Consider the following 14,411-nt stretch of genomic DNA (forward strand, 5'->3'; position numbering starts at 1 on the left):
ACCATCCCAGATGCTGACCGCTTGTCAGACCCATTTCCTTGGGACATGAGATGACACTGTCCAGCGCATTAGACCCTGAAATACTTGTCTCTCCTGAAATCCCCATTTATGGATTCATGCTCTCCCAGAGCTCCACCTAGCTATGGGCCATTGGACCCACTTACAGTCTAGCTGAGGGGTGCTTGACCTGTCTTTCGACCACAGGCCCTGACCCCACTCCACCTCCCTCCCCCCACCCTGCCTCTTTCCACCCCTGAGTGTGCCACATCTTTGTTCTTCCCCCTTCCTCTGAAGCCTCTGAATGCCACAAAACAGCCTTGTGGTGGCAGGAGGCACTGGGAGAGAGGGGAAAGAGTAGATCAGCAGGGCCACTGGTGGGCAGGAGGCACTGGGGGAAGGGATTTGAGGAGGGAGCTTGTCTTCCAGTGGGAGCTGAGCACCTGCTAATGTTTCCCTATGCTGTAGGCACTCTGGGCTGCTAGTGTACCCCTGTGCAAAGACAGCAAGGAACAGAGGCTTAGACAAGGAATTTGTTAGCCAAAGTTTTTAATGTCAAAACACTCAAGAGTTACAAAACATTAGACATAACAAAAGCCCTCCGATGCACCCTCCACTAGGCTGAGCTCACCTCTTTCTTTCAGTCCAAGGGTCTGCAGTGTTTCCATCTGCATGGAGTCCCATCCCCTGGCTCCTGCCAGTACTTCTTGAATGTGGGAACAGTTGTCCCCCTGCCTTCTCTCCTGCACAGAGCAGAAGAAACACAGAACCTCTATTGCTGAGCATGTGGGGAAGGAGAGAGGGATCAACAAGTTATGCCATGGAGCTAAAATGATCACCTTTGAGCTGTAGCTGGTTCTCTTCTGTAGAGTTAACGGGCCACCTAATGGGAGACCCAATTAGGAAAGGCTCAGCTAAAGAGATAAACTCAAAATTGGGAGTTCAGTAAAGGCTACCTAGCCAGAAAACTAGGAAGTGGATGATCTTCCTGCTTTCTCAGGCTCTGGGGAATATGAGTGAGAAATAGCTTGTGCATGCTACAAATTTAAATTAGTTATGTCTTTTTCATGGCGTCCTGCTGATGTAGGCAGATCCTTCAGAATCTCCGTTCTTTCCTTCACTAGAGATTTGTTACCATCTGATCACATTCCTAGTGAATTATTAAAGATCATTGTCTCCTGCCCTTCTGTGTCTCTTACTTGCACTCCCCTGTGCCTGTGCCCATTTGAGTCAGGACAGTGAATCTATGCTGGCTGCAGAACTCAGAATTCAGTCAGGATGGCTGACACAGGCAAGGAAGAGGAAGTTGCTGGCAGGATCTAGCAGTAGCTGGCTCTTCTCCTCTGTGTTCTTTAAATGAGATATAGCCAAGTGCAACCTGCAGTCAAAAGGCGGCCCAGAAAGCCCTAAAATGCATCATGCCACAGTTGCCTTCTTGTCCACTATGAAGCCATAGCTCACATAATGCAAATCCCAGCTCCTCTGACTGAGTTTGGCTTGTGGTTTATTTACAAGCAGACCTGTCGTTCAGTGCCTCTGCAGCTCCCTGCAGAGGCTGACATACATCAACTGACCTTGTGTGTCCGTGTTTTAGAGCAGCTGATGGTTTGCATGAGTGGAGTGTAATGGTTTCAAGAACAGGAAGCTAGGAATAGCCAGACTGGATGAGACCCATAATCCATTGAGTCTGGTAGCTTTTCTCTAACAGCAGCCAGCAGTAGAAGCCTCAGAGGAAGGTGTAAGAGCTCTGCTGCAGATAGTCCTGGAGTACCTTGTTCACAGTGAATACTGCTCTCTAATCCACCATTAAATTATGGTTGCTTTGTTCCTGGAAGAATGAGGGTTAAATGTCCCTTTCAAAACTCCTGGGGTGTGTTACTCCATCTGCTTCAGACTGGCCATTCTTAGTGATCAAACAAATGTCCAATTCTTTTTGTAATCTCGCTGAATTTATAGTCTCCTCAGTTATCTTGTGTCAGTGAGATCCACCAGCTAATAGAGAGAGAGGGAGAGAGAGAGAGAGAGAGAGTGTGTGTGTGTGGTGGGAGTCCTGTAACAGTTTTACATTTGTTGCCTTTCAGATTTAAGGTATGTCCACTGAGTTTCCTACATTGACTCCTTTTGGTGGGGCTAGTATGCAAACTGGAATTGACTGGCCAGTCTGCTTAGGAATCTTACTGGATGTCGCTCTCCCTTCTCCCCAGGCAGGGAATCCTGGCTCAAGGAGGGACAATCAAATCAACATCAACCACTATGCAACGAAGAAGAGCGTAGCAGAAAGCATGCTGGATGTGGCGCTCTTCATGGCCAATGTCACACAACTCAAAGCAGTGCTGGAGCAGGGTGTTTCGTTCCAGTATTATGCCACCCTGATATCGCTCATCAGCATCTCTCTCTTCTTCCAGGTGGTGATTGGAATACTCCTTATCATCATTGGTAAGATATCTTCTGATCTGCTCTTTGTCTCATCCGTCAGCAGCAGTCAGGGCTTGGTAGGAGGAATCAGGTGGCTGGAGCAAAGACTCACGTTATTTCTCCGTCAAATTAGTAAATCTGCCAGCAGCACATTTCTTCCTCCTCCATCTTAGCCCTGAGTTTTGCCACTCCTTCACGCCCCTGCTTTCCCATCACTGTACTAGGAATGGGGAGTTGTTTCTGCCATCTCCCCACATTGCACCCCTGCATGTCCCCCTCCTCCCCAATGACCTGCATAACACCTTTGCACTTTGCCCTCATCCATACTGCCCCGGGTAGAGGCCTGACAGAATGATTCTGCCTGCGATCCTGGCCAACCCTCATTTAATCGATCCCAAACCTGTCCTTGTGTGGTTTGTACAACAGCTAACTTGGGTCTCTAGTGTTTCAGGGCTCTCACTCATGGCTGGTCCTAGACATGTGCTTAAAGGCCCTTGACAGTGGTGGTGTATGGTGGTCAGGTGACTGTCCTCCCCATCCGGCTCAGAGAGAGCCACCTGGCCTCATAACACCAAGCAGCAAGCAGTCAATTAGCAGGTTAGGGCTCTGGCCCTCTGCTCAGGGTGGAGTCACAGAGTGTCTTCAGCCCAGAGACGATTTACACTCTCTGTAGCGCTGGCCCTCTGGACAAGGTAGACCAATAAGCAGCCCTTAGTCCACAGTCTCCTGGCTCTGGCAGAGCAATTCAGTGTCCCTTTGGCCTCAGCCTTCAGGCTGGTGCAGACAGCATCACAGTCTAGGGAGGTCCCTAAACTGTGGGGTGCACGTTTGGGCACGGGGGTGCAGCAGGCCCACGCCAGCCCCCACGCGGAGCAGGGAAGGAAGGCAGGAAAGCCATCTGGCCCCTCTGCACCCCCAGCCCTGCTCCCAGCTGTGGCCCAACTCCCTTCCCTGGGGCTGGCCCTGTTTGCAGCCTCAGCCCAGCCCACAGCTCCATACCGACCCATGGGCCCAACTGGCAGCACTCACCACTGCTGAGCTGCAGTCTGCTCCCACCTCTGTCCCCAGCCGCAGCCTCTGGCTGCAGCTCTGCTCTCGCAGACCATTCCCAGCTGCAGCCCCCTTACTCCTGACCACACCCTCCCCTCCCGCAGAGCTGCAGGCCCTAGCTCCTGGCCTGGGCTCAGGGCAAGGGGTGCCCAGAGGCATACGGGGACTGTGACCCTGAACGTTTGGAAACCACTGGGCTTGGGGCTGAGAGCTGGGGTGAGCCACAAATATGGCCCAGGTAAGTAGGTCACCTCCCTAGGGGTGGGTTGAGCAGCCAGGATAGGGATACTCAGGCCCACACGGCTCCCAGCTCAGGGACCCAACGGTATCAAGTGGTCCATCACAAGGCCAGTTGGGCAGTCACCAAAACACACTGAGTCATTTCCCACTGTCACAACTGGCCTAATGTCTGGTTCCCCTGGGCTACTTCTTACCACCCACCCTGGGCACTGCTCAGTCCTCCAGGAGTTCCCAGTCTCCTCAGGGTACATGGTGGCTGGCAGCCCCAGCAATTCCTCTCCAGCACAGTTGGTCTCCTCTAGGGTGGGACGCAGCACAGCTTCAGCGCTGGTCCAGAAGTCAGAGCCCCTGAGTGCAGGGCCCATCCTCTCCTACCCCTCTGCCCTTTCCGCACAGGGAGGGAGGCGTTACCCACTGGGGGTGGGGGGGTGTTCCTCTCCCTGAGGCTCAGAGGGAGGCTCATCTGCTTCACTACAAGGTGCCTGAACTGTCGCATACCTGTTTCCAGGGCCTCTCCCGCCTGCCCCGACCCCTTTCTCCGCACACATACTCTGAAGGAACGTTTGAGCAGCCAGCTGTCCCTAAGCCCCTTCCCCTCCCTCTGCCACCCTCTCCAGTGTCCCCCACCTCCACTTGCAGAAATGTTTCCTGGCCCTCCCTGACGAGCACACCAGTGCCTCTGCTGTGTCTAAAAACCTCCCATTGCCTTATCCTCCTCACCCGCCCTAAATGTAATGGGCTTTGGCAGCAGTCTGCCGAGGCCCGGTCTCTGCGTCTGCAGGCTGGGCAATGCTGGCAAGTTAGGCTGACCCAGCTGCATTGCTCAGGCTGTGAAATATTTGCAGATTTACCACAGCACCAGAAGACACCCCCCACCCCCCTTCGTGTCACTGCTGTAATTGAAGTCTGCATTACAATGCTGCTGTCATAGTGCTCCTAGCACAGACACAGAGCGGACTTGGCAAAAGTCTCCACAGACCCCATCACGGCTGGGTCATCCCTTCAGCAGATAAACAAAGGCCTGTCACTCAGCACTGGTGTGTGAATGCCAGCACATCTCTGTTTGGCACTGTGAGGAACGACAGTGGAGCATGAATCCGGACAACAGAGGGCTGTAACTCCCTTGTTTGTGTAGGGCCTGAGCGTGAGAGGAGCCCATCACCAACAGTGCCCATTGACTCTCCCCACCCCCTGAAGCTGCAGGTCCTGCTTCTGGCCCTAGCTCGGGTGAAGAGGTGCAGAAAGGCAGAAGAGATTGTGACCTGGAGCTGCAGGTGTGCTTCAAAAAACTAGGCCTGGCTCAGTTAACTTGTGCTGCCTCCTCCTCTCCCACAAACACTGTCCCCTTTAATCATTGCATCCATGCATGGACTTTTCCATCCACGTGTGGAATAAGTTTTTATGTGCACAGAGATGTACACAAATGTGCACCCCCCATTAGAAACAAAAAACTAGCTGTGGGCACTCTGCTAATCAGCAGGGCAATAGCTGAATCTCTCCTCAGTGGCTGCATAAGCGCACAGCTTACAAGGAACACTGCCTACAAACCTCTTAAAATTAATAAAAATCACCCTCCCAGCAATGATCTCCCAACTCCTGGGGCAAATTGCAGCCACTGATTCACCTGTGATCAGCAGTCTGACCAGCACACGGTTCCTTAGGCCATGAGGCTGATCTGTTTTCCAATTCTCCCTTTCTTTTGTGCTGCCTCTCAGCTCGGCTGAACCTGAATGACGTGTCAAAGCAGCAGCGCCTGAATGTGCTCAACAACGTGGCCACAGCACTGGTCTTCATCACCGTCATCCTCAACATCTTCATCACTGCCTTTGGGGTGCAGAAGACGGGTCTCTACCCTACCAGGAATACCAGGAGACCTTACTGAGTCCCGGGGAACAGGTGAATCAGGTAATGAAAAGATGAGGCTCTACTACCACCTGCCTTTGGGAGGGTCAGCTGATTCTGCATGCATGAGGTCTCACAAATCATCAGTGCTGTTGTGGAAGCGTGGGGGGTGGGGCTGGCCCTGCACATATACCCTGGCCCCTTTGAGTATAGTGCTCTCCCCAGGGAAGCCCAAGTTGTGTTATGGGATCTCTCAGGAAAAGGAATTCCCTTGCTCTGTTTCTAAAGCAAGAATGTCATGAGCCCACATGTATGAGACGCCTCAGGAAGCTGGTAGCAGCTGTCTGTCTCCAGCAGAAAACAGATCCCAATACGAATTAGTGATAGGTGCTATGGGAAGGGAGCCAGACAGTGGAAAGAAAGGTGTGCGAAAAGACTGGGCTGCCAACAGCTATTCAGGCAGTGGGAGGTATTAGAAGAGAGAGCAATGGTGGCAAAAGCAGTGGAAGGAAAGAGAGGCAGTCAGGAAGGGAGGCCTTCAAAATGGCCACTGCCATGTGGTGGTGTCTGTGTAAAGAATCTGATTTCTGACCTTCATTCCTGAATGAGAGTCATGTGACTTGGAGTCCAGACAAATGCCTGGGCTTGCAACTCAAATCCAATCCAGTGTTTGAGTGGGCTCTCAAGCCTGAAAGGAGATAATGGCTTGTAACACTTGCCTGCATGGCTCCAGCTCAGGGCGCTGGCCAGCTGGAGAATCCGATGCAAGTTTGGATTGGAGATGGACACAGGATCCTGGATTCAACACAGAGGCACAAGGTTTCCATGAGGATGGCATGGACTTTGGATCTTGCAAGATCTGTGGGGTTAGGGGCTGAACACCATATTTGTTGCAGCAGCAATTTCCTTCCTTTTTGAGCATGATAGACAGCAGCCCCTACAGATTAACAGAAAGGGAAGCATGCAATATTCTAAACCCCTTACGCAGGAGTGGGTTGGGCCTGGTTCATATAGTGCTTTGGAATTCTTCAGTGTGAAAGGCAAGAAATAGAATTGCAAGGCTTCTAAATGCCACCATAAGCCCTGAGCTTGCAAACCTGTATGCACGTTAACTCACAAGCACAGAAGTCATCTCATTGGACGAGAATGATGCAATGCTAGAAGAGGTGAGGATAGAGTCACTGCTTTTGTTGGATGGAAACAAGGGAAAACTATATGAAAACTAATGAACAGTGCTTTATTTTAAGGGCTTTCAGGAAACCACCATTTCTCTTAGTATCTATTTCCACTCTCCTTAAGTTTACAGTGCAACTATCATAAGTGTACAATGGTCAAGGGACCCCCTTAAAACAAGTGACAGGTGGTCATCATAGCTAGGGATCCTGTAGGAATTAAGAAAACTACATTGGGCAAATAGAATGAAAACAAATGTTACAGTGGTGGCAGGCTTTCTTCAAGGAATGGTCCCATACAACGTAGTGGTGAAGACTGAATTTTGAGAGGCAACACAGGTGCACGTTAGAGGGAAAACTGTCTTCGGATCCTGTTTATTAATCTTTTGGAACATATTTGCTGACCTGAAGAACCCAGTGGATTCTTATCTTGAATCTTTTGTTTTTCTTGCAGGTTGTGTGTATGGCACCAGCTGTAGGGTACCTTCTTTCAATTTTTACTGACCTCAGCAGAATCCTATCAGCTGACAGGAGATAGAGAACTCCTGAATTAATCCTTAACAATTATGTGCAAAGTACTTTATGTAGGTTGCTTGTGTAAAGCAAGTGTAGCTTTGCAGGAGTGAAATTTCCATTGGTTTTTCAAAGCTAGTGCAAACTGTGTAGTGATTTCTAGAGAGCTTCCAAAGGCATTTTCCAAACATGCTCCTGTGTACAGGTAATAGCACCTTTTCTCTGATTTTAATTGTCTGCTTCTCATTCAATATTAACTATTTTTTTACAGGGGGCTGAGTTCTATGCTCAGTTATATTTATTTTGTAAGCAAATGTAATCACATCATGTACAGATGTTTTGTAACTGGCAATATTTAAAGTAACACTATCAAAAAGTTTTTGTCTGAAACATAGGTTGGTGGATCGCTTTTTTGGGAGTGAAGTAGTGGGTGACTGTGTTACAATGACTAATAGGAATAAAAATGTTTTCAAGGTTGTTTTAAAAAAACCGATACATTTTTGAAAACCATTTAAAAAAGTGCAGGAAACTTAAACCTGACAGCAAATAGATACGATGTTCAGATACCACCACAAAGACCCTATTAGATATCCTCTGTGGAAACAGAGGGTACTACAGGAGAAGTAGGAAATTAAGATGATTAAACACAGAAAGTGAAACAGTCCAGTCTATCTTCCCTTGTCTACATTAACTGAGGTGCAAAAAACCAGCCTATACGTGTTCAAGAGTACACTGAGTTTAAAACCTTTTTCAGAGTTATAACTTAAAGTGTTATCAATAACATATGTTATTAAATACATACTTTTAAACCTGCTGAGAATTCTAGTGTATTGGAAAATGGTTTTGCGTTTATTTCTAATTACTGCTTTGAAATTGCGTATTTTCAGATCATTCTGAATTTCTGGCAGCTTGATTTTTGGACTATTGATGTCATACTCAAAAATCAGAAAATTTTAACTTGTCAGTTATTTGCATATTTGTGTACTGTTTTCCTGTTTCTTAAATGATTTTTCATTCAAAGGCACAGCCATATTTCTATCTGGGTGGAAATCTACATATCCTAACTGACAGAAAATTCCTAACGTGGACATTGTGTACATTCCCATCACTGCTGCAGAGGAATCCTAAGGCACAGAACAATTACATGAAGATATTTACATATTCTCCTTAGAAAAGCTTGAGAGATACTGGATCCTGCCCATATGTCTGCTGCTAATGTGGCTTTGGCGGGTGTCACTATTTACCTTCCACAAGCTGAGCCAAACTCCCATGTATTTGATTTTTCAGATCCCCTTCCAGAAATCTTCCATATCAAATTTCAATTTAAATCAAAGGTGCTGGCTTCGCTCTGGAGACCAGGCCACATGACATTTTTATAGCATACTCCAATCCAGCATCTCAGTGTGACTTAAGCAAACTGTAGCAATGCAAGGGCATCATTACGTGCGCAACTCCCCAGTACTCTGCCTCATAAGATTTTGCCTGATCTCTCCAAGTGTTCCTCTACAGGTAAAATCCCTAGCGTGGGTATTTTTCAGTAGTAGCCATGATCGATCATTTGAGTTTTCCTGATTCAACTTATGCACACAATAATATTAACAATCCATTTGTTGTCACCTACCTTTGTTTATTTGGCCCAATGGCAATTAAAGCTGCCTCTTCTATGTTCTGGATGCACCGTCTCTAAAGGTTTGAGGATTGTTTGATCTCTGTGCTTATTTCACTCCTTGGCGTCTCTAGGGAGCCAGCCAAGAAGTTACTATCTACCATTAGGATTTATGATGTGGATACTTCCCTGCTAGTAGCTAGCGTGAAGTTATTTCACTTAGGCCACCAAGAAACTTTCAGGTCATGGCTTTCAACTACTGCTGACCTGATCGGGTTTAAGCAAAGGTGACAAATTTCCCATCCTCTTCTCAGGTGCCAGCCCACCCACTCCCTTGTAGCCATAGCCTGCTTTGCCAGGCCAATGGCAGAATGTCAAACAAGTGACTCAGCAGAGGCGGAAGAGGCGAGGAAGTCTCCATCACCAACGATTAACTTACATTTCTGTCTCTCTCACAGAGGTGCTAAGCCACATAGTGCTGCATGTGAGGCATACTGGTGTGGGTCCCGCTTCCCATTATCCAGTATGACAGACTGGGAGACCAGCACACGGTGGGCTGGGATGGTCTGCCCTTGTCAGAAGCATTGGCACTCCTGGCTGCCTTCTCACTTCTGTGTGTCCGCTCTGTTTTGAACCTGCTTGCACTCCCCTGGGTAGCAGGGAAATTTTTTAAAAAACCTTTTAAATAAACAATGTTTATGAAAAAACTGTCCATCCATTGTCGGCCTCAGAGACTGGGCTAATTCTTGTGTTCTGTCCTACACTTTAATCCATGAAAAGGCCTCTGCCGGATGAGGCAGAGATTGGTCTACCATTATAACTGTCACATTACCTATTGTGATCCTCGCTTGGGGTAGAAATCTACCTGTCTCACTCACCGTCTACCTGTTCTTCCCCTGAAGCATCCCCTATGAATAGGAGAGAAGCTACTCTGTCTCCCCCTTCCCATCCCCTGCAGCTCCCATTCTTGAGAGGGAGAAAACCAGACCATGATCCAACCCCCTGAATGCCTCCTCTTTGTCTCTGCAGTGCCCCTCTTGGGGTACACAGTGATCTATATCCCATGTATTAACTTTGTCTTTTGCTGGATGAGACAAAGAGGGGAGCATTTGACCTTTAATCACTAACATGTTGTTGGCAGATGTTTGAGGAACGCACAGACAGAAGTGAGCTTTTGTAAGAAGAAACTGTATTTATAAACCTCTTGAGGTGCAGTCAACCCCCCTCCTAACAGAGGTGAGGCCTAAGAATCATCTTTAAGGCACAAAGCCACTGTAAGATGTGGAATTCAGAGGTATGGTACAGATTTAAAACACCAGGCATCAGGGTCTGGATAACATTTACAAGCAACCAAGTAAGGCAAGACATTTGTCTCAGGGAAACATTAAAGACAATGACAAAACAGTAACAGCATCTTCACACAACAGACTCCTTCATGATAAAACCTATTCCTTCCCAACCCCTTTGTTGGATTGCAAAACAATCTCAGTCCCACAGTTCACGAGGCAGTGGAAAGGGTCCAATGCCTTCAAACAAGGCCAATGGAAATAAGATTGAGTTTATGGAGAGGCCTACCGCCCCCACTTTGATGAAGCCAGGCTTCCCACAGCCTGTGATGGGGCAGTTGCCCCACACAGGCAGGTGGAGGGTTAAAGCAGCCCTTAGGGAGGCTGGACAAAATCCAACCAACAGGAAAAGGCTTGTAGAGAACCAATCAGGAGACAACTTATTACAGCAGCCAATCAGAGACAGGAAGGGTGATGTAAGAAGGGTTGCTCAGTAGATCAGAATCAATCTCTCCAAGGAGTGCAAGAGAGGAGGACTGGGCTGCCTTAGAGGCTACTTTAGCTACAGTAACACTGGGCAGAGGCTGGGGAGCGAGAGTACACTCCAACCTGTGGACTGCCAGACAGAGACCCCTGATATAAAGGGCTGGGAAGGTGTTAGGGCTATGGGGAAATAATCTAGGGAAACAGTAGGAGTTAGAGTGGCAGCAAGTGGCTACTGTTTGTAGGGTCCCTGGATTAGCTGGTGGGCCCAGCCTTCTCCCCCGCTTGCCACTGAGGGGAGTGGCTAGACCACAGACTGCAGTTTGCCACCACAGCAGGCAGCTGGACTGAGGACTGTTGATCATCTAGAAGCGGGGGAAGGAATAAAGCGGGGCTCTGCCAAAGGGCTGTGCCCAGAAGAAGATGCCCTGAACTGGGTAGCAACATAGGTCCCAGAGGTAGAGCAGAAGTGACAGTGGGTGAGACACACTACAGGAAGGTGCATTGTTGGATTGAGCTAATTCCCAGGGCAGCCAGCAGGAGGCACCACAGGGGTGAGTTTTGGTGCCCCATTGCATAGGCCTTTTGTGATCTTTGGGGAGCTGCCACTCTTGAGACCTGTCTCCTTTCTGATAGAGAATCCCATGCCCTACCCCAGTCCCATCAGTGCATAGATAGGAGACAGTTGGCGTAAGCCAGAATCTATGAGCCTCAGCTTCCAGACTGTTCTTGATCTTCACTGGGATGTGTGCGGAGGAGCATCCTTATGGCTAAACCTTTGACTTTATCATATTCATTTCATGCTGGCCTGAGAGCCCACCAGGAGGTACTCTCCCCACAGCCAAGTGCCAGTCTGAACCTGGACTTCTGCTGACTATGCCAAGGGATGACAGGCAGGTTCGGTCTCCAGGGAGAATTCTCACTGACGGTTCTCTCCTGAGACTGCCGACGAGTGCTGCTAGTGATGGCGGCTTTTGTGCTGTGCATAGAAACCCTCTGGGAAGAGGACTGAGATCCTACCACCCATTTCATACAGCGCACCAAAGAGCCCTTAGGAAGAAAGCAGTTTTGATCTCTACCTATAAGGCTGACAGGCACAAAGGAAGGAGCATAGCAGAATGAGCACCAGAAAACCACGGGTGGAAACCTAATCCCGCTAAAGTCAATGGTAGTTTGGTCATGGGCTATTAATGGAGCAAGGATTGCAGCTCAGTTTTTCCTGACCAGTGACAGCACTGAGACCCCTATGGACAGTCTCTGTCCTTCCTTGCTTCACTTTCCCCATTGCTAAAATGATACTCTCTCCTTCAGAAGTGCTGAGAACAATTCCTGATTCATTGGCTCCCACTTCTTGTCTTCTAGGCCAGCCAATCCTTGTTCCACATGTCTATCAGGGATGGTCTAGACAGTACTTGGTCCTGCCATGAGGGCGGGGGGCTGGACACGACCTCTCAAGGTCCCTTCCAGTCCTACCATTCTATGATTCGATGATTTCTTTATAGAGCCAGTTCAGACTTGCTATGAGACTTGTAGTCTGAAGGATTCCAGAGTTTGGAGAGTTCGCAAGTGCTAGAAATTTGTTAAACGCTGCAAGCAGGTGCACAAGCCTCTGAATAAAGCGGTATGATAGGACACGCCCTGAAGATGCAACTGACAATGCATATCAACTCTTCCTGTCAGAAACAATCAGCTGCCCAATTATTTAACTTCTGAAAAAGTTTTCATCTGTCATGTCCTTTCTCCTCCAAAAAACTGTTTTTATGTCTCCCAGGCTCTAAACATGAAAAGCACATTCTCTAGTTATGAACACATTTTTCATCATTGCTCCACTCTACACAGCATGCCCTCCCCAGCCCTAGAGGCTGGTGGAGCACCGACTTAGCCCATACCAGCCAAATTGCTGATCTCTGCACTTCTCGAATGATGAGAAACGACTGCATCCCAGGCACTAGGGTGACATTTTCCCCATTGAAGACCACAGGAATTTGTCCACTGACTTTAGTGAGGGCAAGGTTCCACCCTACTTTTGGGCAGAGTTTGAACAAGGTCCTGTCCATATTCTTTTCACCAATGCAAACTCTTTTCACAAGTGCAATCACCAAACGCCATGGTGCTGTCACCTGTGCAAGCCCCACTCCTTAAGGCAATCCCACCAGTGCCAGCAGAAGCCTTATTTGGCCATTCCATAAGTGCAGTATTGTTCTTCCACCATGCAAACAAACTGGTCTTTACTCACACAGAATCTACAATGGAAAACAGCTGTGGAATCATAACTTATTAAATCATCACTTCAGATGCTGTGTAATAGACTAGGTCTGAGGAGCAGGAAAATTCTCCTTCTCACTGACAAAGATATAATATTTCAGCCTGTCAAATATTCCAAATAGCTGGGGGACACACTTATCTGACTGGGCTACAGCTGCAGATATGGCTTCTCAGTTCTTACTGAGATAGTTTCTCCAATCCTTTCCAAGAACCCAGCATGAGCCTCAGGCATGGAGCAACTAAGGAAAGTAGGTTCTTAACACTAGTTCCAGCTGGCTGCAGGCAAATGAGGTCTCCCCTAAGGGAAGAGCGTTTGGGTCTCCAGATGTAGCCCATGGTTTGTTGAACAGGAGTGTAGTTTTTCCCAGTGATTTCAATTAAAGGGTGGGAAATAGGATGAAGCACTGGCATGCTAAAGTGCATAACAGCTCCTCAGTCTTGTCTGGGCTGGTACATGGGAATGAGGATACAACACAGTTCAGAGAAATTCCTTTGGTCCCCCGTTCAAAGACATGGGTGTCAGAGTTTTTCAAGTATCAAAATGAGACAGCAGCTTTATTGTAAATAATCCATTTTGGTTGTAACTGGGATTTGTTCCTTTTCTTAACTTTGCACTGTGCAAGACACACCGTCTGGTTCACCACCATTTCTATCGTACGACCCATCAGGGGTTCCTTGTGCACCCGTGTTAGAGGTAACCAGTTCTCCACTTGTCTAAGGCTCCCTCAAATTCAGAGCGTGTCACTGATCCTGTCTGGGACCCAATGGCTCACAAGTGCCAAAGAGAAGTTCCCACTTCTAGACACTGATCATCCCTTCATGCAAGCACCTGTATGTCTGGTCTCCTATGATTTCTGCAGAAGGAGAAGTGGGCACTCTTGGCTGTGTGCCTAGGCAAAGTGCATGCTCTGACGCAAAGGTGGCTGGCTCTGCCGGGCAGCTTTGTGGATGAACATTATAGCGTCCTTAGCTGTTGTCGGTTCCACATGCCACGCTTGGAGTGAAATCGGTGAAAGAAATTCCTCAGGGAGAGCCGTTCCACTTCCAAGCCAGCCTGCAGAATCCTGTGGGGAAAGGGGATGGGGGGAAATTCAAGAGACAATTAGCCCAATGACCCAGTCCAAGGAAGGGTTGGCAGTCAGGGGGTAAGGCAGATGTGGGAGTCTCCTGCATACAGTGTCCTACAACAGACCATTGTACTAATGTAATGGGCCAAAAGACTGTTCAGGCTTACAGCCCAGGGCTGCAGACGTCTAGGACTTGTGCAGCACACAGAAGAGCTGTGAGCCACAAAGTGGTGAGGGAAAGGGATCTCTCATATCACAAACTTCAAAAAAATGTACATGCACCATATGGCACCTGAAAGACCTCCTGATAGCTGCTCGGCTGGGCATTTATTATTATGGTTATTATTACTATAGAACCCAGCGGCTGTGGCTGAGATGGGGGCCCTTTTGTGTTAAGCACTGCTCAAAGAGCAGGAAGGGGTTGAACATGTGCACTGGGAGCAGCTGTATGTGTCTGATGTACCTAATGCCTGCC

At 48.3% G+C, this 14,411-nt stretch overlaps 2 protein-coding genes across 3 annotated transcripts in view; one reads left to right on the forward strand and one right to left on the reverse strand.

Annotated features, from left to right (window-relative positions):
• The window catches only part of NINJ2 (ninjurin 2), an 84,395-nt gene extending 74,940 nt beyond the window's left edge, over positions 1-9,455 (forward strand). Inside the window, exons 2-5 of one of the 2 annotated variants that reach the window (XR_012643904.1) lie at positions 2,202-2,433; positions 5,418-5,607; positions 7,171-7,434; positions 8,251-9,455. Coding sequence is in view for 1 of the 2 variants with exons in the window: in XM_074983778.1 (XP_074839879.1) it covers positions 2,202-2,433; positions 5,418-5,584 (399 nt within the window). In the remaining variant the exon portion in view is untranslated. Of the gene's footprint in view, positions 1-2,201; positions 2,434-5,417; positions 5,608-7,170 lie in introns of both variants that reach the window. The other variant, XM_074983778.1, reaches the window with a different exon arrangement.
• Positions 9,456-10,014: 559 nt separating this feature from the next.
• B4GALNT3 (beta-1,4-N-acetyl-galactosaminyltransferase 3) overlaps positions 10,015-14,411 on the reverse strand; it is a 104,660-nt gene continuing 100,263 nt past the window's right edge. The window contains exon 20 of the mRNA XM_075000571.1: positions 10,015-13,933. Within this exon, the coding sequence (XP_074856672.1) occupies positions 13,825-13,933 (109 nt within the window). The 3' untranslated portion in view covers positions 10,015-13,824. The remainder of the gene's footprint in view (positions 13,934-14,411) is intronic.

This window comes from Carettochelys insculpta, chromosome 1, assembly GCF_033958435.1.
Source record: "Carettochelys insculpta isolate YL-2023 chromosome 1, ASM3395843v1, whole genome shotgun sequence".
In the NCBI taxonomy this organism is placed as follows: Eukaryota; Metazoa; Chordata; order Testudines; family Carettochelyidae; genus Carettochelys; species Carettochelys insculpta.